The following is a 24,055-nucleotide window of genomic DNA, read 5'->3' as shown; positions in this document are numbered from 1 at the left end:
GGCAAAGTCAGGAATCAAAAGGTCGAACATGGTGTGACTAGTGTCCTGAGCTGTGTACATTTGAATGCAAGTAGTATCATAGGAAAGGCAGCTGAGCTCAGGGGATGGATCAACACCTGGAATTATGACATTGGAGCCATTAGTGAGACTTGGTTGCAGGAGGGGCAGGACTGGCAGCTCAATATTCTGGGGTTCCACTGTTTTAGATGTGACAGAGCGAGAGGGATTAAAGGAGGAGGGGTGGCATTACTAGTCAGGGAAAATGTCGCAGCAATGATCCATCAGGGCAGACTGGGGAACTCTACTAATGATATGTTATGGGTGGAACTGAGAAATAAGGAGTGACAGCATTAATGGGGTTATATTACAGATCTAGGGATTTAGGGGAACAAATTTGTAAAGAGATCACAGACTGTTGCAAGAAACACATAGTTGTTACAATAGGTGATTTTAAACTTTCTATTGACTGGGAATCCCACACTGTAAAAGGATTAGATGAGACAGGGTTTGTCAGATGTGTTCAAAGAAGTTTCCTTCATCAGTATGTCGAGGTCCCAATGAGAGAGTGAGTGATACTGGATCTGCTATTAGAGAACGAGACAGGTCAGATGACAGCAATTTGCGTAGGGAAACACTTTGCATCTAGTAACCACAATGCCATTAGTTTCAAAGTAAACATACAAAAAGATAAGTAAGGCCTGTGGGTTGAGACTCTAAATTGGAAAAAGGTCAATTTTGATGATATCAGAAATGATCTGGCAAGTGTGGACTGGGAAAGGCTGCTTACTGGCAAAGGTGTACTTGGAAAGTGGGAGGCCTTCGGAAATGAAATTTTGAGCGCACAAATCTTGTATGTGCCTGTCAAAATAAAAGGCAAGGAACCTTGATTTTCAAGAGATAGAGGCTCTGGTTAAGAGGGGGTAAAAAAAAAGAGGAGGCCTATACCTGCTATTCACAAGTAGGAACAAAAAAGATACTTATGTAGTACAAGAAATGCAAGAGAACACTTAAGAAAGAAATCAGAAAAGGTAAAAGGAGAAATGAAGTTGCTCTGGCAGACAAGGTGAAGAAGAATCCTAAGGGATTCTACAGATATGTTAAGAGAAAAAGGATATCTAGGGACAAAATTGGTCCTCTGGAAGATCAGAATGGTAATCCATGTGTGGAGCCAAATCAGATGGGGGAAGATGTTAAATGTATTCTTTGCAGCATCCCTATTTACTTGAGAGACAGATACAGAGTCTATAAAAGCAAGGCAAAGTGATATCAACTTCATGGACCCTGTATGGATTACCTAGGTGTTTGCTACCCCGAGGCAAATCAGGGTGATCAAATCCCCAAAGCCTGACAAGGTGTTCTCTCGGACACTAAGGGAGTTAAGTGCAGAAATTGCCGGGGGACCTAGCAGAGATATTTAAAATTTCCTTAGCAAAAGGTGAAGTACCGGAGGACTGGAGGATAGTCAATGTTTTCCCGCTGTTTATAAAAGACTCCAAACAGAAACCAGGAAATTATAGACCTGTGAGTCTGACATCAGTTGTGGGAAAGTTATTGGGAGGTATTCTAAAGGGCTGGATATACAAGTGTTTGAATAGACAGGGAATGATTAAGGATAGTCAACATGGCTTTGTGCATGGTAGGTCATATCTAACCAATCTCGGAGTTTTACGAGGTAGTTACCAGGAAAATGGGTGAAGGCAAAGTAGTGGATGTTGTCTACATGGACTTTAGTAAGACATTTGACAAGATCCCACATGGGAGGCTGGTCAAGAAGGTTCGGTTGCTCAGCATTCAGAATGAGGTTGTAAATTGAATTATACATTGGCTTTGTGAGAGAAGCCAGAGAGTGGTAGTAGAGGGTTGCCTCTGACTGGAGGCCTGTGACTAGTGGTGTGCTGCAAGGATCAGTGCTGGGTCCTTTGTTGTCTGTCATCTATATCAACGCTCTAGATGATAGTGTGCTTAAGTGGATCAGCACATTTGCAGATGACATCAAGACTGGGAGGTGTAATGGACAGTGAGGAAGGCAACCATGGCTTGCAGAGGGATCCACATCAGCTGGAAAAATGGGTTGGGTTGAAGAATGGCAGATGGAATTTAATGCAGACAAGTGCGAGGTTTTGCACTTCAGTAGGACCAACCAGTATTGGCCTTACAGTGAATGGTAGGGCACTGAGGAGTCTGATAGAAAAGGGATCTGGGAATACAGATACATATTTTGTTGGAAGTGGTGTCACAGGTAGATAGGGTCGTAAAGAAAGCTTTTTGGCACATTGGCCTTCATGAATCAGTGTATCGAGTACAGAAGATGAGATGTTATGTTGAAGTTGAATAAGACATTGGAGGCCAAATCTGCAGTATTGTGTGCAGTTTTGAAAGATGTAAACGAGGTTGAAAGAGAGAAAATTTACAAGGATGTTGCTGGGTCTGGATGACCCAAGTTATAAGGAAAGATTAAACAGGTACAAACTAGAGCGTAGAAGATTATAGGGAGATTTGATGGAGGTATACAAAATTGAGGGGTATAGATAGGATAAATGCAAGCAGGCTTTTTTCACTGAGGTTGGGTGGAACTACAATTAGAGGTCATGGCTTAAAGGTGAAAGGTGAAAAGTTAAGGGGAACGCAAGGGGAAACCTCTTCACTCAGAAGATTGTGAGTGTGTAGAATGAGCTGCCAGCACAAGTGGTGCATGCGAGCTCGATTTCAACGCTTTAGCAGAAGTTTGCATAGGGATATAGAGGGCTAAGGTCCAGCTGCAGGTCATTGGAAGTAGACAGTTTAAGTGGTTTTGGCATGGACTAAATGGGACAACTGACCTGCTTCTGTGCTGTACTTCTCCAACTAAAAATAGCCACATAGCCTGACAAATGCCTGTCTCTACCAAATCAATGAATTAAGTTCTCTATTTCCTGGAACACAAGAGAACGAGGGGTGACCTTACAGAAGTGATTAAAATTATGAGGCATAGATAAGACCATAAGACATAGAAGAATTAGGCCATTCAGCCCATCAAATCTACCTCCACCATTTCATTATGACTTCTCCTGCCTTCTCCCCACAATCTTTAACACACTTACTAATAAAGAAATTAACAACCTCCACTAAATATACCCAGTGACTTGGCCTCCATAGTCATCCGTGACAATGAATACCATAAAGGTGGATGGTAACATTCTTTTCCCCAGGGTCATCCAAAAACTAAGTATAGGTTTAGGGTGAGAAAGTAAAGATTTAAAATGGACCAACGGGGCAGCTATTAAAAAAAGCTAGAATGGTGACTATATGGAATGAGCTGCCGGGGAAATGGTTGAGGCAGGTATAATTTCAGAAAACTTAGATTGGGACATAATGGGGCAGGGATTGGAGGTATATTGGGTGAATGCTAGAAATTAGACTACTTAGGTGGACAGTGTGGTCAGCACAGACTCAAACCAAAGGTCTCGTATCCATGCTGCATTGCTCATGACTAAAACAGAAACACCTTTATAACATTTAAACAAACTGATGTGAGGGAATTTTCAAATTCTTATACAACTCTAGTTCACTGTTATTAGTTATTTGTTAACTTGCAGACATGTTTGTTACTGGCACCTTAAAACCAATTGTTTTGAACAGATGAGGCTCGTCAGCTATGGTTGACAGCTCATTTCGGAGAAGGAAAATTCTCGAACTTCCTGTGCCTTGCAGTGAGGCCCACTCACAGGAAGGGCTTCGGGAGTAAATAGAGGAAAAATCCAGAGCTGGAGTCCCTAAGATAGTTGAGTTGAACGCTGACTGCCACTCCTGTGATGCCGCTAGTGCCAAACGTCTCTACCATTCTTCTGGGTTCATCAGCTGAATGGGCAACAGCTTGCTCTCCATATTGTACTGCCTGCCTTTCCTATCAACCGATATAGACAGCTAAGACACAACATATGTGGTTGACTCCGACCAACGAACTTCCAGCCCATACAAAATCTTAACCACATGCTCAATTCTTGTGAAAATTCAAATAGCAAAAATACTACAAAGCTGCTCTGCAGAGCAGTGACAGAGAATCCAAACAAGGTATTAAATTTAATAAAGGTTCCTTTGTTCAGCACAGCATGTAAAACTTCAGAAATTCCAAAGATGTGGGGATTTGCTTTTTGAAAAACTACCAAGTTAATTTTTTTCATATATAGTGGATACTAGTTAAATGGGCCATCGGTTAATCGTGGCAGCCACTTATTTGACACACTATGCGCTTAATTAGGACAGTAGACTGTTGCGGAACAGTTTCTAACTAGCGTCAGTTGCAGGCACATTGTGTGGCCATTAGACAATACTATACTTACAGCAGTTTTTGAAATAGCATCAGTTTGTGTGTTTGTGTTCAATAAAAGTGATTTTTATCATTGATAGTTGGCGAGTAATAAACAGTAAGACAACTCAGAACTGGTTTTGCTCACTGCGGTTTCAAGTGTTCCACCTTGGTGATGCCAGAAAAGGGAGGAGTAAAAATGAAATGATTTCACTATTTCAACAAGTTAGGAACTGTGAAGAATTAAAGTATTGATAATCATCTACAATGAAAGTTAAGATTTGGAGGATGCAATTATCAAGAGCACTGTTTGAAGGCATTCCACTATCTGCACTAGGTGTCTCCACTGATTTTGTTCACTTCCAGTCAGTCAATCAAAAGAACATGGCAGCATACACGGAATGAATTCTGGATAACTATTAGGAACTAATACAGTTTTATAGTACTATAGTAGTAGTTTTGGTAGTTTTCTAATTTGTTCTGCATTTTAGTCAAATACACAATTTGTTACTCAGCTAAACAATAGTTTGCCTCTTGTTTTAATGCCTTTTTAACTATTTCCATAAAACTTTAGCTAATTGGGGCAGTCACTTCATTGAACCAAAATATACAGGTCCCGATGTGTCCCAAATAACCGGAATCCACTGTACATTGCTTATTGTAATTTATAGTATTTTTATGCATTGCACTGTATTGCTGCTCAAAACAATTTGCACAGCCTGTCAGTGATTATGAACCCAATTCTGATCTACAAAGTCACAAGGTAGTTCACAGCTTATAGAGTTTATTTTTAAATAGCAAAACACATTTCCTCATTTGTGCCACCATGGAGGGACATCAATATCAGACTAAATTGTGCAACAAGCCAGATTAGTTCAGTCAGTCCAGTAGCAGCACGAAAGCAAACCAGACCAGGCTGTTAGGAACTTTCTGTTGACAAGACCAAAGCGACACAAGCAAAAAAGCCAAATATGAGCATTCCCAATGTTCAGAGCTTTTACAGCCCATCAGTCCGCCTCAGAATCACAGGAAGCTGACAACCCATTTCTCTAGCGGCAGTTGTAAAAGAGCTTCCAACTCTAATTCCACCACCAAGACTGTAGCCATCCAAGTCCTGCTTTCTAACTCTGATTCAAAAGCATTTTGTCACTTTCACAAGAGTTTCCAAATAGCTCAGAAAAAGGGAAATATATCAACACCACCAAGTGTTGACAAAGCAGAACTAGTCTCAGCACTGCAAAGCCGCAGAGCAAATCTGGCTGAACAATATGGCTGTGGGTTTAGCTGCATGACACACATTCAAGCAGGAAGTAACTACATAAGACCATAAAACCATAAGACAAAGCAGCAGAAGTAGGCCATTTGGCCCATCAAGTCTGCTCCACCATTTTATCATGAGCTGATCCATTTTCTCCTATTTAGTCCCACTCCCCCGCCTTCTCGCCATAACCTTTGATACCCTGGCTACTCAGATACCTATCAATCTCTGCCTTAAATACACCCAATGACTTGCCCTCCACTGCTGCCCGTGGCAACAAATTCCATAGATTCACCACCCTCTGACTAAAAAAATTTCTTCGCATTTCTGTTCTGAATGGGCGCCCTTCAATCCTTAAGTCATGCCCTCTCGTACTAGATTCCCCCATCATGGGAAACAACTTTGCCACATCCACTCTGTCCATGCCTTTCAGCATTCGAAATGTTTCTATGAGGTCTCCCCTCATTCTTCTAAACTCCAATGAATATAGTCCAAGAGCGGACAAACGCTCCTCATATGTTAACCCTCTCAGTCCCGGAATCATTCTAGTGAATCTTCTCTGTACCCTCTCTGACGTCAGCACATCCTTTCTTAAATAAGGAGACCAAAACTGCCCACAGTACTCCAAGTGAGGTCTCACCAGTACCTTATAGAGCCTCAACATCACATCCCTGCACCCATACTCTATTCCTCTAGAAATGAATGCCAACGTTGCATTCGCCTTCTTCACTACTGACTCAACCTGGAGGTTAACTTTAAGGGTATCCTGTACAAGGACTCCCAAGTCCCGTTGCATCTCAGAACTTTGAATTCTTTCCCCATTTAAATAATAGTCTGCCCGTTTATTTTTTCTGCCGAAGTGCACAACCATACAGTTTCCAACATTGTACTTCATTTGCCACTTCTCTGCCCATTGTTCCAATCTATCCAAGTCTCTCTGCAGACTCTCCGTTCCCTCAGCACTACCAGCCCCTCCAACTATCTTCGTATCATCAGCAAACTTAGCCATAAAGCCATCTATTCCATAATCCAAATCGTTGATGAACAATGTAAAAAGAAGCGGCCCCAACACTGATCTCTGTGGAACACCACTGGTAACCGGCAGCCAACCAGAATACGATCCCTTTATTCCCACTCTGTTTCTTGCCAATCAGCCAACGCTCTACCCACGTATGTAACTTTCCCGTAATTCCATGGGCTCTTATCTTGTTAAGTAGCCTCATGTGTGGCACCTTGTCAAAGGCCTTCTGAAAATCCAAATATACAACATCCACTGCATCTCCCTTGTCTAGCCTACTGGTAATTTCCTCAAAAAATTGTAATAGGTTCGTCAGGTAGGATTTTCCTTTAAGGAATCCATGCTGAATTCTGCCTATCTTGTCATATACCTCCAGGTACTCTGTAACCTCATCCTTGACAATCGACTCCAACAACTTCCCAACCACCGATGTCAAGCTAACAGGTCTATAATTTCCTTTTTGCTTCCTTGCTCCCTTCTTAAATAGCGGAGTGAAATTTGCAATCTTCCAGTCTTCCGGAACCATGCCAGAATCTATCGACTTTTGAAAGATCATCGTTAACGCCTCTGCAATCTCCACAGCTACTTCCTTCAGAACACGAGGGTGCATTCCATCTGGCCCAGGAGATTTATCTACCTTTAGCCTATTCAGCTTCCTGAGTACTTTCTCTGTCGTAATTGTGACTGCGCACATTTCTCTTCCCTGCCACCCTTGAGTGTCCGGTATACTGCTGATGTCTTCCTCAGTGAAGACTGATGCAAAATACTCGTTCAGTTCCTCTGCCATCTCCTTATCTCCCATTACAATTTCTCCAGCATCACTTTCTATCGGTCCTATATCTACTCGCACCTGTCGTTTACTCTTTATATACTTGAAAAAGCTTTTAGTATCCTCTTTGATATTATTTGCTAGCTTCCTTTCATAGTTAATCTTTTCTCTCTTAATGACCTTCTTGGATTCCTTTTGTAAGGTTTTGAAAACTTCCTAATCCTCTGTCGTCCCACTAATTTTTGCTTCCTTGTATGCCCTCTCCTTTGCTTTATCTTTGCTTTAACATCAGATACTAATTAGAACAAAAATTAAACATTCCTTTCTATAGCGACACATCACAGCCCTGGACCAACCTTAAGATCAAAACATGAGACTGATTGCCATAGAACCAGAGAACCATAGAAACTACAGCACAGAAACAGGCCCTTTGGCCCTTCTTGGCTGTGCCAAACCATTTTCTGCCTAGTCCCACTGACCTGCACACGGACCATATTCCTCCATACACCTCCCATCCATGTATCTGTCCAAATTATTCTTAAATGTTAAAAAAAGAACCTGCATTTACCACCTCGTCTGGCAGCTCATTCCATACTCCCACCACTCTCTGTGTGAAGAAGCCCCCTCTAATGTTCCCTTTAAACTCCCCCCCCCTCACCCTTAACCCATGTCCTCTGGTTTTTTTCTCCCCTTGCCTCAGTGGAAAAAGCCTGCTTGCATTCACTCTATCTATACCCATCATAATTTTATATACCTCTATCAAATCTCCCCTCATTCTTCCACACGCCAGGGAATAAAGTCCTAACCTATTCAACCTTTCTCTGTAACTGAGTTTCTCAAGTCCTAGCAACATCCTTGTAAACCTTCTCTGCACTCTTTCAACCTTATTTATATCCTTCCTGTAATTTGGTGACCAAAACTGAACACAATACTCCAGATTCGGCCTCACCAATGCCTTATACAACCTCATCATAACATTCCAGCTCTTATACTCAATACTTCGATTAATAAAGGCCAATGTACCAAAAGCTCTCTTTACGACCCAATCTACCTGTGACGACACTTTTAGGGAATTTTGTAACTGTATTCCCAGATCCCTCTGTTCCACTGCACTCCTCAATGCCTTACCATTAACCCTGTATGTTCTACGTTGCTTTGTCCTTCCAACGTGCAATACCTTACACTTGTCAGTGTTAAACTCCATCTGCCATTTTTCAGCCCATTTTTCCAGCTGGTCCAAGTCCCTCTGCAGGCTCTGAAAACCTTCCTCACTGTCTACTACACCTCCAATCTTTGTATCATCAGCAAACTTGCTGATCCAATTTACCACATTATCATCCAGATCATTGATATAGATGACAAATAACAATGGACCCAGCACTGATCTCTGGGGCACACCACTAGTCATAGGCCTCCACTCAGAGAAGCAATTCTCTACCACCACTCTCTGGCTTCTTCCATTGAGCCAATGTCCAATCCAATTTACCACCTCTCCATGTACACCTAGTGACTGAATTTTCCTAACTAACCTCCCATGCGGGACCTTGTCAAAGGCCTTACTGAAGACCATGTAGACAATATCCACTGCCTTCCCTTCATCCACTTTCCTGGTAACCTCCTCGAAAAACTCCAACAGATTGGTCAAACATGACCTACCACGCACAAAGCCATGTTGACTCTCCCTAATAAGCCCCTGTCTATCCAAATGCTTGTAGATTCTGTCTCTTAGTACTCCCTCCAATAACTTACCTACTACTGACGTTAAACTCACCGGCCTATAATTTCCCGGATTACTTTTCGATCCTTTTTTAAACAACGGAACAACATGAGCCACTCTCCAATCCTCCGGCACTTCACCCGTGGACAGCGACATTTTAAATATTTCTGCCAGGGCCCTGATGGTTTGACATTTAACCAAGAGTGGCAACAATGCGCTTTGTTAAGACCGTCAATGAGCAAAGGAAACTTGCACTGCAGAAAGGAGGATGGTGTGGCTGTCAAGCTCAAACCATCCTGGCACTCAATTGCCATTGTCCTGCCATTCCAGTGCTCACTTGGTGGAAAACAATCTGGATCAGGACAACATCCCATGCACCATCAATCTACAGGCCATGCCACTCGGAATAGTACTATATATTTTTTGATCAATCAGCTATCATAACTACATGTGCAATGTGCTTGTTATGATAACTGGCTGTGTGCTGCTGGCACTGTTTTACATGTTGGCCCCAGAGGAACGCTAACACGAGGAAATCTGCAGATGCTGGAATTTCAAGCAACACACATCAAAGTTGCTGGTGAATGCAGCAGGTCAGGCAGCATCTCTAGGAAGAGGTACAGTTGACATTTCGGCCCGAGACCCTTCATCAGGACTAACTGAAAGAAGAGCTAGTGAGAGATCTGAAAGTGGGAGGGGGAGGGGGAGATCTGAAGATCCGAAATGATAGGAGAAGACAGGAGGGGGAGAGATGGAGCCAAGAGCTGGACAGTTGATTGGCAGAAAGGATATGAGACAATCATGGGACAGGAGGCCTAGGGAGAAAGAAAGGAGGGTGGGGGGGACGTGGAATTAAAATGTGTGGCCACTGGGAGATCCTGCTTTCCCTGGCGGACAGAGCGTAGGTGCTCAGCAAAGCGGTCTCCCAGTCTGCGTTGGGTCTCGCCAATATATAGAAGGCCACATCGGGAGCACCGGATGCAGTATATCACCCCAGCCGACTCACAGGTGAAGTGTCACCTCACCTGGAAGGACTGTCTGGGGTCGTGAATGATGGTAAGGGAGGAAGTGTAAGGGCATGTGTAGCACTTGTTCTGCTTACAAGGATAAGTGCCAGGAGGGAATCTCCAACCTGATGGCATGAACATTGACTTCTCAAACTTCCGCTAATGCCCCACCTCCCCCTCGTACCCCATCCGTTATTTATATACACACATTATTTTTCTCTCTCTCTCCTTTTTCTCCCTCTGTCCCTCTCACTATACCCCTTGCCCATCCTCTGGGCTTCCCCCCACCCTCCTTCTTTCTCCCTAGGCCTCCTGTCCCATGATCCTCTCATATCCCTTTTGCCAATCAACTGTCCAGCTCTTGGCTCCATCCCTCCCCCTCCTGTCTTCTCCTATCATTTCAGATCTCCCCCTCCCACTTTCAAATCTCTCACTAGCTCTTCCTTCAGTTAGTCCTGACGAAGGGTCTCGGCCTGAAATGTTGACTGCACCTCTTCCTAGAGATGCTGCCTGGCCTGCTGCATTCAGCAGCAACTTTTATGTGCGTTCCCAGAGGAATGCTGTTTCGTTTGACTATATTCATGTATGGTTGAATAACAATTAAACATAAACTGCTCGGGCAGACCATGCAGACAATAAGATTCTAGCATCACGGTATTGCAAAAGTTAACATCTTCTGAAGGGAAAGATGTCAACTTAAGATGTTTTCAGAAAAAGATGTTCAAAATATATCACAGAAAAAAAATTGGCAATTCAAAATAACTGAAACCTGCACATTGCGTAAAGAATTTCCCCAATAGGAACTATTTAAAAATCCATTTCCACATTTGGCAAAGAATTAGTGGTACTTACGAAGCTTTAACAAGTAGTTCTCGCTTCTCTTTTAATTCATGCTTTAAACTTTCCAATTCAACTTTGAGTTCAATGTTCTGCAAGAAAAAATTTGCCAAATCAAAATTAACAATGCAAACAAAAAACTATAAATATTCACAAGAGGAGCTTAATGAAGAGATACAACTTTGTTGTTACTAAGGACAGCAAGACTGTTTCTCTGGAATACTAGCTCATCAGTAAACAACAGGAATTCTGCAGATGCTGGAAATTCAAGCAACACACATAAAAGTTGCTGGTGAACGCAGCAGGCCAGACAGCATCTCTAGGAAGAGGTGCAGTCGACGTTTCAGGCCGAGACCCTTCATCAGGACTAACTGAAGGAAGAGTGAGTAAGGGATTTGAAAGTTGGAGGGGGAGGGGGAGATCCAAAATGATAGGAGAAGACAGGAGGGTGAGGGATGGAGCCAAGAGCTGGACAGGTGATAGGCAAAAGGGATACGAGAGGATCATGGGACAGGAGGTCTGGGAAGAAAGACAAGCAGGGGGGGGCCCAGAGGATGGGCAAGGGGTATATTCAGAGGGACAGAGGGAGAAAAAGGAGAGTGAGAGAAAGAATGTGTGTATAAAAATAAGTAACAGATGGGGTACGAGGGGGAGGTGGGGCATTAGCGGAAGTTAGAGAAGTAGATGTTCATGCCATCAGGTTGGAGGCTACCCAGACAGCTCATCAGTATCCTGGTTCATACAAGCATTTAAACCTTATATTTTTCTGAGAAGCTTCCATTCAACTGAAAGAAATAATTGCATATCCTTAAAATGCGAAAACTTTCTACAGATGCTGACTGACCTACTGAGTATTTTGTTTTCATTTTGGAATTTTTGCATCTGCAGTTTTTACAAAAAAGTAACTGGCTTTCTAGAGCAAAGCCACTCATATTGACATAGTCTGCAATGATTACTAAAGTAGAACAGAACATCACAGGAATGAGAAATACAAGATTTAAATAAATGATGCAAGCAAGTTTCAGCACTAAATCAGAACCCAGTCAGGAACTTTACACTCAAAATATACTTCTAGCAAGAACTTGAGCATTTCAGACACTGACATGTGGTAAAATTTGTTGTTTTGCAGCAGTACAGTGTAATACATAAAAATACTGTAAGTAAAATAAGAATATTTAAAAAACAAAAAAAAGTGCAAAAAAAGTAAAATAGTGAGGTAATGTTAATGGGTTCATGGGCCGATCAGGTTTCAGATGGCGGAGAGGAAGGTGCTGTTTATGAAACATGGGATGGTCATTCATTTAAAGTGCCATGTATTTACAAATTATAAAACTAGCTAGATTGAACTATTTGGGACCAGCTAACTCAGAACAGTTGACTTGATTATTGCCATTTAAATTTGCCCAAGGACCTTCCGATTTTACATTACCTTCAAGATTGCAAAAAAGCCTCCCGTAGTGCTGTCCATGAGCATTAAAGTCACTAAACTCTGTGTAGGAGTCATGCATCTCTATCTGCTTTTTATTTTTGTGTTGCACATTAACTAGTCATGAGTGGGGGAGCATGACAAAAGTGAAAGGAATAAGTTATGTATTCTTGCTAATTTCATTGCAATTTTGTAGCTTGGAACCAGCGGAAGTCGCATCTTTTGCTGATCGCTGAGATAATGCTCAATTATGCTTAACTATGCCTTCTCATTGCTTGTAAAGGATTTGACATTTTGGAACAATTATTTAATTGGAGCTGAGGGCGTGTCACACAAGTATAGTAACTCTGCAGGGTCGCAGACAAGCAGCAATTACTCTGGATTAGTTTTGCCACTACACCCTGTGTAACAGCCAAAGACTCAAAGGTTTGAGCAAAAGGATGATCGTAAAGGGATTAGAGAGTGAATTCCAGAGTTTTGGCCCCGGAAGCCAGGTTTTAAGCCAAAAATCTTGTTAGCCACTACAATTAAGGAAGGCCAGAAGTTCAAAGTAAATCTATTATCAAAGTACAAATATGCTACCATATACAGCCTTGAGATTCACTTTCTTGCAAGTATTTACAGTAAAATAAAGAAATAGAATTAACAAAACACCCTACGTGCAAAAGACAAATTGTGCAAAATAAATGTTGAGATGAGTTGTAAGGAATCCTCGAAAACTAGTCAGTTGGTCACAGAAGTAAAGTAGAAAACACAATATTCCTTCAGCTCAAGATGGCGCCAATGAATGATTCCTTGGGTGATAGAGATCTAGAAAATCATAAGGCTAGCAGGAAGGAGCTTAAGAATGAAATTAGGAGAGCCAGAAGGGGCCATGAGAAGGCCTTGCAAGCAGGATTAAGGAAAACCCCGAGGCATTCTACAAGTACGTGAAGAGCAAGAGAGTAAGAAGTGAGAGAATAGGACCAATCAAGTGTGACAGTGGAAAAGTGTGTATGAAACCAGAGGAGATAGCAGAGGTACTTAATGAATACTTTGCTTCAGTATTCACTACGGAAAAGGGCCTTGGCAATTGTAGGGATGACTTACAGTGGACTGAAAAGCTTCAGCATATTGACATTAAGAAAGAGAATGTGCTGGAGCTTTTGGAAAGCATCAAGTTGGATAAGTCAGCAGGACCAGACGAGATGTACCTCAGGCTACTGTGGGAGGTGAGGGAGGAGATTGCTGATCCTCTGGCAATGATCTTTGCATCATCAATGGGAATGGAAGAGCTCCTGGAGGATTTGAGGGTTGCAGATGTTCCCTTATTCAAGAAAGGGGGTAGAGATAGCCTAGGAATTATAGACCAGTGAGTCTTACTTCAGTGGTTGCTAAGTTGATGGAGAAGATCCTGAGAGGCAGGATTTATGAACATTTGGAGAGGTATATGACTAGGAATAGACAGCATGGCTTTGTGAAAAGCAGGTCGTGCCTTACAAGCCTGATTGAATTTTTTGAGGATGTGACTAAACACATTGATGAAAGTAGAGCAGTAGATGTAGTGTATATGGATTTCAGCAGGGTATTTGATAAGGTACCCCATGCAAGGCTTACTGAAAAAGTAAGGAGGCATGGGATCCAAGGGGACCTTGCTTGTGGATCCAGAAGTGGCTTGCCCACAGAAGGCAAAGAGTGGTTGCAGATGGGTCATATTCTGCATGGAGGTCGGTCACCAGTGATGTGCCTCAGGGATCTGTTCTGGACCCCCTTCTCTTCGTGATTTTTATAAATGACCTGGATGAGGAAGTGGAGGGATGGGCTAGTAAATTTGCTGATGACACAAAGGTTGGGGGTGTTGTAGATAGTGTGGAGGGCTGTCAGAGGTTACAGCGGGACATTAATAGGATGCAAAACTGGGCTGAGAAGTGGCAGATGGAGTTCAACCCAGATAAGTGTGAGGTGGTTCATTTTGGTAGGTCAAATATGATGGCAGAACATGAATGGTAAGACTCTTGGCAGCGTGGATGATCAGAGGGATCTTGGGGTCTAAGTCCATAGGACACTCAAAGCTGCTGCGCAGGTTGACTGTGTGGTTAAGAAGACATACAGTGCACTGGCCTTCATCAACGGTGGGATTGAGTTTAAGAGCCGAGAGGTAATGTTACAGCTGTATGGGACCCTGATCAGACCCCACTTGGAGTACCGTGCACAGTTCTGATCACCTCACCATAGGAAAGATGTGGAAACGAGAGAAAGGGTGCAGAGGAGATTTACAAGGATGTTGCCTGGATTGGGGAGCGTGCCAGATGAGAATAGGTTGAGTGAACTTGGCCTTTTCTCCTTGGAATGATGGAGGATGAGAGGATGAGAAGTAACCTGATAGAGGTATATAAGATGATGAGAGGCATTGATTGTGTAGATAGTCAGAGGCCTTTTCCCAGGGCTGAAATGGCTAGCACAAGAGGGCACAATTTTAACGTGCTTGAAAGTAGGTACACAGGAGATGTTAAGAGGTAAGTTGTGTTTTATTTTTAAAAATGCAGAGAGTGGTGAGTGAATGGAATGGGCTGCCAGCAACAGTGGTGGAGGCAGATACAATAGGGTCTTTTCAGAGACTCCTGGATAGGTACATGGAGCTTAGAAAAATAGAGGACTATGGGCAACCCTAGGTAATTTCTAAAAATAAGTACATTTTCAGCATGGCATTGTGAACTGAAGGGTCCGTAGGTTTTCTATGTTTTTATCTTCCAGATAGGAAACCTCTAAGATGATTACACTTCTCTATGCTTCTGCTTATTTATTTTGTCTTGTTTGTGTTATGGAAAGTGTTGGAGCCTGTGACGTGCAGTTTGGAACTTGATCAAATGATCTAGTGCCTTCTGTGCCCAGAGAGCTGCTTCATGGAGATCAGAGACGGGGACCCAGGAAGGACTGAGAACACAAGCTGACTCGTGGAAAAGATCAGAGTGACTCATGTACGACTCCACCTTGAAGCAGTGAGGAAGATTCAAGCATCAAGGTGTACGCAGAGAGGGTCAGCAATTGCTCCCTATGGAGGCCACCAGGGTGTTTGGACCAGGCATGAGTTCAGAGTCACTGAAAGACTATTTGATGTTCTGAGATCTGTGTGATTGGACATTACTTTATACTGGCCTCCTTTGGTTTTTTGGTGTTTCTTTGTGGCCAATTGACGAGTGGGTGATCTGCTAGTTCCTTCTGAGTGTGGGGGGGGTGGTGGAGGTGGTGTGCAGGTGCAGAGATGCCAAGAGTTTTGATACCACTGGTGCTGTTTTATTTTCTGCGGGGGAGGGGGTAGGGATTATGGAGTTTGCGAGTTTTGTTTCTTTATCATACCCGGGGGGGGGGGGGGGGGGGGGAGTTAATGTCTTTTCTTTCAACAACATCCATGTATTTTATGCCTATCTGGAGAAGATAAATATCAGGGTTGTATTGTACATGTATACTTTAACAATAAAATGAACCTTTGAACCTTGCATCAATAATGTGGCCTTCCATTTTTAATGTAGAAAATGCATCCCAAAAAGGCACTTTGTACTTAGAGTGCCAGCCTTATTCACAGATGGCACATTCTAAAAGGAGGATTACTGAAAGGCCTGATAAGATAAATGGTGGAGGCAGAAGAAGATAGGGAAGTATGAAATAGGACAAGAATTCAATTCCAAGAAATTCACTCTCAATCTTACTCTAAGATAGTGACAGAGATAAACTGATACTTTGGCAATTGGAGTGATAAAGCTGGGTTTCACCAGCATGTCACAGGAGACACAAAATGTCCCGAGAAAGTCTTAATAAGGCAGGCTTGAATCATAACTGGAAGACATTTCAGGTCAAATTTAAGTATTAGGCTGCAGATTCCAAAAGATGAGCCACACAGAGACTGAGAAGGGCACTATAGGTTTGTAGTAGAGTGAGTACTAGGACTAAACTAGAAACAGTGTAACAGCCATTCAAAGACAACACATTTTAAAAAAGGGAAGGATTACAATGAGGTGCAAGCAAGGTGGATTGTAGAATCAGTGGTTAATCTTTCTTAATAACACTAGTGATGCATTTATTACTGGGTGCCACAGCAGTGTAGCCGTTAGTGCTACACTATAATGCACTACCATCAGGACATTAGAGTTTGAAGTTCATTTCCTGTGTCCGCTGTAAGAAAGCTTATACATTCTTCCTATATGACACAGTGGTGTCAAGAAAATAACTTCTCCCTCAATGTTGCAAAAAACAAAGGAGCTGGTTGTGGATTACAGGAGGAATGGAGGCAGACTAACCCTGATTGGCATCAATAGATCTGGGGGTCAAGAGGGTAAACAGCTTTAAGTTCCTTGGCATCCACATCACCGAGGACCTCACGTGGTCTGTACACACTGACTGTGTGGTGAAAAAGGCACAACAGCACCTCGTTCACCTCAGACAGTTGAGGAAGTTTGGTATGGGCCACCAAATCCTACGAACTTTCTACAGGGACACAATTGAGAGCATCCTGACTGGCTGGATCACTGCCTGGTATGGGAATTGTACTTCCCTCAATCACAGGACTCTGCAGAGAGTGGTGTGGACAGCCCAGCGCATCTGTAGATGTGAACTTCCCACTTTTCAAGGCATTTACAGCAGCAGGAGCGTAAAAAGGGCCCAAAGGATCATTGGGAACCCGAGTCACCCCAACCACAATCTATTCCAGCTGCTACCATCCAGGAAATGGTACTGCAGCATAAAAGCCCAGACCAACAGGCTCCAGGACAGCTTCTTCCACCAGGCCATCAGACTGATTAACTCACACTGATTTGAGTGTATTTCTATGTTACATTGACTGTTCTGTTTATTATAAATTACTATGATTGCACACTTAGATGGAAATGTAAAGTAAAGATTTTTACTCCTCATGTACGTGAAGGATGTAAGAAATAAAGTCAATTCATATCCGTATGGGGTTGCTCCGGGCGCTCTGGTTTCCTAACATAGCCCAAAGACATACCAGTTAGTAAATTGTCACTGTAAATTGTCCTGTGATTAGGCTAGGGTTAAATCGGAGGGTTGCTGGGCAGCACAGCTCGGTGGGGCGGAAAGGCCTGTTTCTGTGCTGTATCTCTGAATAAGAAGAATCTAGAGGCCCTTGCCTTTGAAAGTATTACAAGCTATTTTTTTGGACCAAGACAACCCACTAGCAGATGTATTCTAGCAAACATTGACTAGTTTCTCATAAATGATGACAAGGATAAGACCTTAGTATAGCCTGTTTTTGAACTGCTGCATCTGGTCAATTGCAAAACCCATAACACTCCAGTAAGCCAAACACTAGTTGTGTTTTTTGCCTAATGGATACCTCCTATTACATGTAACACTTTTGGTGTTATTTCAGATTTTCATTACAATTTTTTTTTTTAAAAAGCAAAGTTTTACGGTTTAAGTTTGGTCAAGGTGATGGTGAGGCCACCAAATCTCTCCTTTACCATTAAATGTTCACATAATTTGCATCGTTTTATCAGCAATACAAATTCTCTTACCATCTTAAATATATCCTCACTACCATCATCAAATTTCTGTTGCATCCGCTCCTCCAGGAAGTAGATGCGAAGCTTGAGATTGAAGTTTTCCTTCTTGAGATCAGTGATTTGCTGCAAGATAAAAACAGCGAGGTATGTCAGCAGATAGAGTACACCCTCCCATCATTTAAAAGCAAGCCTTAACCTCCCCACTGTCCTTTTAATTAGCTCCCCTCCACCACTACCCTCAGTCTACATAACTGATCCTCACCCTCAACTATCCCTACACTAAGGTACTGCAATCTCCCCAGCTATGCCTGCCTTTTTGTCAGCTATGTGGAACAATCCATGTTCAAGCCTATACTGGTAATGTTCCCCAACGCTTCTTCCACTACACTGAAGACCGCATCAGTGCTGAGCTTGTCAATTTTATTAACTTTGTCTCCAACTTCCACCCTGCCCTTAGATGTATTCATTCTATCTCTGACAGCTCCCTCCATCTCTCAATCTCCATTTCCAGAGACAGATCATCTATGGTTATCTTTCATAAGCTCTCAGTTTCCTTAACTATACCTCTTCCCACTCTCATTTATAAAAATGCCATTTCCTTCTCCATTGCATCTGTTCTCATGATGAGACTTTCCATTCTAAAACATCCAAGATATCCCCATTTTTAGGAAAACAGGGTGTCCCTTCTATCACTGTTGTTGCTGCTCTAATCAGTGTCTCAATTTCCCAAATGCCTGCTTACTTCGTGCCCACATTTACTCCCCCCAAACCATTTTTTTTTTTTTTTTTTTTAAATCTCCCCCATACTGGTAGCTTTCTTATTCCTTCTCCTTCTCCTCACTAGTCTTCATGACTGCCCATTACCTCCCTCTGGTTTTCCACCTCCTTCACTTTATTCCACTGATCTCTCCTATTAGATTTCTTCAGTTCTTTTCTTCTTCCACCTATCCCCTTCCGGCTTCTCACATCATTCCACCCCCCCCCCCCGGCCCAAACCAGATCTCCGTTCTCACCTGGTCTCACTTATCACTAGTCTGTACTCCTTCCCCACCTCCACAATCATTCTGGCTTCTGTCCGCTTCCTTTCCGTCAACTGCTTATTTCCCAACTAACTCAATGAGTTCCTCCAGCATTATGTTTATGTGTTGCTCATTTCAGTAAATCATCATCAAGTTGAGTCACATCACGTTTGCTTACCACCCACCTACTTAATAAAAGCATTTTTGTGCCCAACAGCAAACCTTAATCTTCATTTGATAAACAATTGTACAGATCTCTATAGACTCCTTTATTCTCTGTCAGCACTATAACATTTAAATTACATAAAAAACATCAATACTATCCTATATGTGAAGATTAATAACTTTGCAGACTTCGACTTTACAATGAAAACTCCTTTTGTGAAAATACAAGTAACTTGACCTTTAAGCCATGGAAAAAGAAAAAACCTAAAATAGTACATCATGTTCAGGAGATGAGCCGCAGCTGCTTCTGTTCACAATGACTAATCAGAAAGCTTGTAGACAGTGTTCAAAGGCACACTTCTCCAATTGTTACCAAGAACTAGGGTGTTTTTCCATCCTTACACAAATCTGAAGAGTAGAAATAGGCAGCTTATTGATAAAGTGAAAGTTTTCAAACCATTCTGGAATGTCATTAGTGACCCAATTTCCCCTCAAAAAAACCAAATGAATTAGCATGAGCACAAGAGCACTATATACACATATTTACATTTATCAAGGGTTAAGTTCCAAGAAAAAAAACATTCAATTAAAATATGAAAAGCGTCTCCCATCAGTTATAACACAAGAACCCCTGGACACATTTCAGATTGCTGAATTTCAGTTAAAACCCAATTATTTAAATAAAACACCATACTATTTTCCCATATATAGTTGATTCCAGTTAATTGGGACACATTGGGACCTGGACATTTTGGCCCAATTAAGTGGCCGCCCCAATTAGCCAAAGTTTCATGGAAATAGTTAAAGGTAAATAAAAACAAAGACAAACTACCTTTTATCCGAGTAACAATTTATGTATTTAGAATAAATGAACAAATTAGGACACTATCAACGCCACTACAGTACTACAAAACTGTTAGTTCCTATTAGTTATTGATAGAGGAATTCGTCCGATGTATAACACCTTGTTCTTTTGATTAATTGTAAATGAACAAAATCAGTGCAGATAATGGACTGCCTTCATACAATGCTTTTCACAATTGCATCCTCCAAATCTTCATTTTCCATATAACGGATGATTGTTGACATCTCTAAATTTTCCCGTAGTTCCTAACTTAAAGTACTGAAATCATTTCATTTTCACTCCTGGCTGTTTCTGGCATCTCCAATCCTGATTGCTTGAAACTGCAAAGAGCAAAACAGTTCTGAGTTGTCTTACTGCTTCTTACTTACCATTTATCAGTAACAAAAAAAAACTTTTTCAACACAAGCACGTGCAAGTGACAATTTAAAAACTGTGCATTCTAAGCACAATATAATGTCTAATGGCTAAACAAGTGTATGCAACTGACACTAGTTACAACTGTTTGGCAACAGCCTCTTGTCCCAATTAAGCGACATAGCGCCCCAATTAAACAAAGGGAACCCCAGCTATTTTCTCGATTAGTTTTTGTTCTTTAAGAGTTGTCCAAAATGAGCGGCTGCCCTGATTAACTGATGGCCCAATTAACCAGAATCCACTGTATACATTTCATTAGATCTCAACTGATAACAATGCTTCCTTACAAGGTGTTCATCAAGTGATACACAAGATTCTAAGGGGCCTCAATGTCATTATAAGAATTGCATTGGGGGTTACTGTTGAGATAAGGGCTTAGTTAAAAATTCTGAATTATTTATCACATTCGGAACAAGAAGGCTGCGAGTGAACGGCCAAGGATTTCCGGAGCAAAGGCAGTTTTACTTCTCAGGGTAAAAGAGAGGCAAGACTGTGCAGGCGCGTGATGTCAGCCAGTAGAGTGGGAAAAGTTTAAAAAGACAACCGCCATATCCAGCAGGCAGTGGAGTGAGAGGTAGCAGAGTGGTAGGGCTTTGGCTCAACGGGCTTAGGCGGTAACGAGGCAAGGTAGGTCTACCTGCGTTAATTGCGGAAAGGAAGTAGTATATGTATGAGGCCGGTGCTCTGTGCCAGATGTGGGAGGTCCTCGAGTTTCCCAGCCTCCCGGTTGGCCATATCTGCACCCGGAGTGTCAAGCTGCAGCTCCTAAGGGACCGCGTTACGGAACCAGAGATGCAGCTCGATGACCTTCGTCTGGTCAGGGAGAGCCAGGAGGTGATAGAAAAGAGTTACAGGCAGGTGGTCACACCGGGGCCACAGGAGACAGACAAGTGGGTAACAGTCAAGAGAGGGAAGGGGAAGAGTCAGGTACTAGAGAGTACCCCTTGACAATAAGTACTCCTGTTTGAGTACTGTTAAAGGGGACAACCTACCTGGGGGAAGCAACAATGGCCGTTCCTCTGGCACAGAGTCCAGCCCTGTGGCTCAGAAGGGTAGGGAAAGGAAGAGGAAGGCAGTAGTGATAGGGGACTCTATAGTTAGGGGGTCAGACAGGCAATTCTGTGGACGCAGGAATGAAACTCGGATGGTAGTTTGCCTCCCAGGTGCCAGGGTCCGGGATGTTTCGAATCGCATCCAAGATATCTTATAGTGGGAGGGAGAACAGAGAGGTCGTGGTACATATTGGTACCAATGACATAGGTAGGAAAAGGGAAGAAGTCCTGAAAAATCACTACAGGGAGTTAAGGAAGGAACTTGAGAAGCAGGTCTGCAAAGGTAGTAATCTCGGGATTACTCTAGTAATCTACAGCTGTGAAGATCCCTGCTGCACCTGATGACCCTGTGATCTCTGTCTCAGAGACCGATGTTAGGCTGTCTTTAAAGAGAGTGAACCCTCACAAGGCGGAAGATCCTGGTACCTGGTAAGGCTCTGAAAACCTGTGCCAACCAACTAGCGGGAGTATTCAAAGACATTTTCAACCTCTCACTGCTATGGGCTGAAGTTCCCACTTGCTTCAAAAAGGCAACAATTATATCAGTGTCTAAGAAAAATAATGTGAGCTACCTAAATAACTATCACCCAGCAGCACTCACATTGACAGTGATGAAATACTGAGAGATTGGTCACGACTAGACTAAACTTCTGCCTCAGCAAGGACCTGGACCCATTGCAATTTACCTATAGCCACAATAGGTCAATGCAGAAGCAATATCAGTGGCTCTCCACACCTGGACCACCTGGACAACACAAACACCCATGTCAGGATGCTGATCATCGACTACAGCTCAGCATTTAATACCATCATTCCCACAATCCTGATTGAGAAGCTGCAGAACCTGGGCCTCTGTACCTCCCTCTGCAACTGGATCATCGGCTTCCTAACTGGAAGACCGCAATCTGTGCAGATTGGTGATAACATATCCTCCTCGCTGACTATCAACACTGGCGCACCTCAGGGGTGTGTGCTTAGCCCACTGCTCTACTCTCGATATACACATGACTGTATGGTTAGGCACAGCTCAAATACCATCTATAAATTTGTTAATGATACAACCATTGTTGGTAGAATCTCAGGTGATGACGAGAGGGCATACAGGAGTGAAGTATGCCAACTAGTGGAGTGGTGTCACAGCAACAACCTGGCACTCAACATCAGTAAGACGAAAGAGCTGATTGTGGATTTCAGGAAGGGTAAGATGACGAAACACATACCAATCCTCAGAGCAGGGGTTCCCAACCTTTTTTGCACTGCGGACCAGTTTAATATTGACAATACTTCTGCAGACCGGCCGACGAAGGTTGGTAGTGTTCAAGTTCAACAGTGCGTGACAGGGAATGAGGAAAGGTGCAGCTGACTCATATCGTTTCATATCGCCAAATCATATCCTTTCCTCGCGGCCCGGTAGCACATGCTTTGTGGCTCAGTACCAGTCTGCGGCCTGGTAGTTGGAGACCACTGTCATAGAGGGATCAGAGGCGGAGAGAATGAGCAGCTTCAAGTTCCTGGGTGTCAAGATCTCTGAGGATCTAACCTGGTCCCAACATATCAATGTAGTTATAAAGAAAGCAAGACAGTGGCTATATTTCATTAGGAGTTTGAAGAGGTTTGGCATGTCAACAAATACACTCAAAAACTTCTATAGACGTACTGCGGAGAGCATTCTACAGGCTGCATCACTGTCTGATATAGGGGGTGGGCTACTGCACAGGCCTAAAGAAGCTGCAGAGGGTTGTAAATCTAGTCAGCTCCATCTTGGGCACTAGCCTACCAAGTACCCAGGACATCTTCAAGGAGCAGTGTGTCAGAAAGGCAGCGTCCATTATTAAAGACCCCCAGCACCCAGGGCATGCCCTTTTCTCACTGTTACCATCAGGCAGGAGGTACACAAGCCTGAAGGCATACAGTCAGCAATTCAGAAACAGCTTCTTCCCCTCTGCCATCCAATTCCTAAATGGACATTGAACCCTTGGACACTACCTCACTTTTTAAAAATATATATTATTTCTGTTTTTTTTGCACTTTTAAAAATCTATTCAGTATATGTACACTGTAATTGACTGACCTTTTTTTTCCTCTTCTATATTATGTATTGCATTGAACTGCTGCTGCTAAGTTAACAAATTTTTCATCACATGCCGGTGATAATGATCCTGATTCTGATTCACTCAAGAACACTGAATACTCAATCTGAGTGACTCCCAGGAGCCAACATATCATCTGAGAATTTTGTTCTCACCCACAGAACCTACTGTTCATTCTAACTAACGAATCCCATCACCACAGCTTACCTCTTCTCCATCTTTTCCTTCTGAGTCGCAGAGCCAGAGACCTGACCACTGTGACTTTCCTCTGTTGGGTCAACTCCCCAACAGTATCCAAAGTGACGTACCTATTGTTGAGGGGGATGGCTACAGGGGTACTCTGTAATAACAGGCATCCGTTAGTCTCATGAGACCATGGATTTGTGCCTTGGAAGGTTTCCAGGGCGCAGGCCTGGGCAAGGTTGTATGGAAGACTGGCAGTTGTCCAAGGGAAGGGCACTAGGGCCGATACAGCTTGACACCAGTGTCGTCGCACAGCAATGTGTGGTTAAGTGCTTTGCTCAAGGACACAACACGCTGGATCAGCCAAGGCTCGAACTAGTGACCTTCAGATCACTAGACCGATGCCTTAACCACTTGGCCACACGCCAACAGTACTCTGTACTGGCTCCTTAACT

At 42.8% G+C, this 24,055-nt stretch overlaps 1 protein-coding gene across 3 annotated transcripts in view; it reads right to left on the bottom strand.

The window, feature by feature from the left end:
• The window catches only part of cdk5rap2 (CDK5 regulatory subunit associated protein 2), a 185,969-nt gene that overhangs the window by 147,894 nt on the left and 14,020 nt on the right, over positions 1-24,055 (bottom strand). The window contains exons 3-5 of one of the 3 annotated variants that reach the window (XM_072240353.1): positions 20,023-20,181; positions 17,825-17,935; positions 10,907-10,983 (exon numbers count right to left, since the gene is read on the bottom strand). In XM_072240353.1, the coding sequence (XP_072096454.1) occupies positions 10,907-10,983; positions 17,825-17,935; positions 20,023-20,085 (251 nt within the window). In that variant the 5' untranslated portion in view covers positions 20,086-20,181. Of the gene's footprint in view, positions 1-10,906; positions 10,984-17,824; positions 17,936-18,825; positions 18,888-20,022; positions 20,182-24,055 lie in introns of those variants that run through there. The other 2 variants (XM_072240354.1, XM_072240352.1) reach the window with 2 other exon arrangements.

This window comes from Mobula birostris, chromosome 22, assembly GCF_030028105.1.
Source record: "Mobula birostris isolate sMobBir1 chromosome 22, sMobBir1.hap1, whole genome shotgun sequence".
Classification (NCBI taxonomy): Eukaryota; Metazoa; Chordata; class Chondrichthyes; order Myliobatiformes; family Myliobatidae; genus Mobula; species Mobula birostris.
The sequence above is the reverse complement of the archived record's forward strand: the minus strand, read 5'-3'. Positions and strand labels throughout refer to the sequence as shown.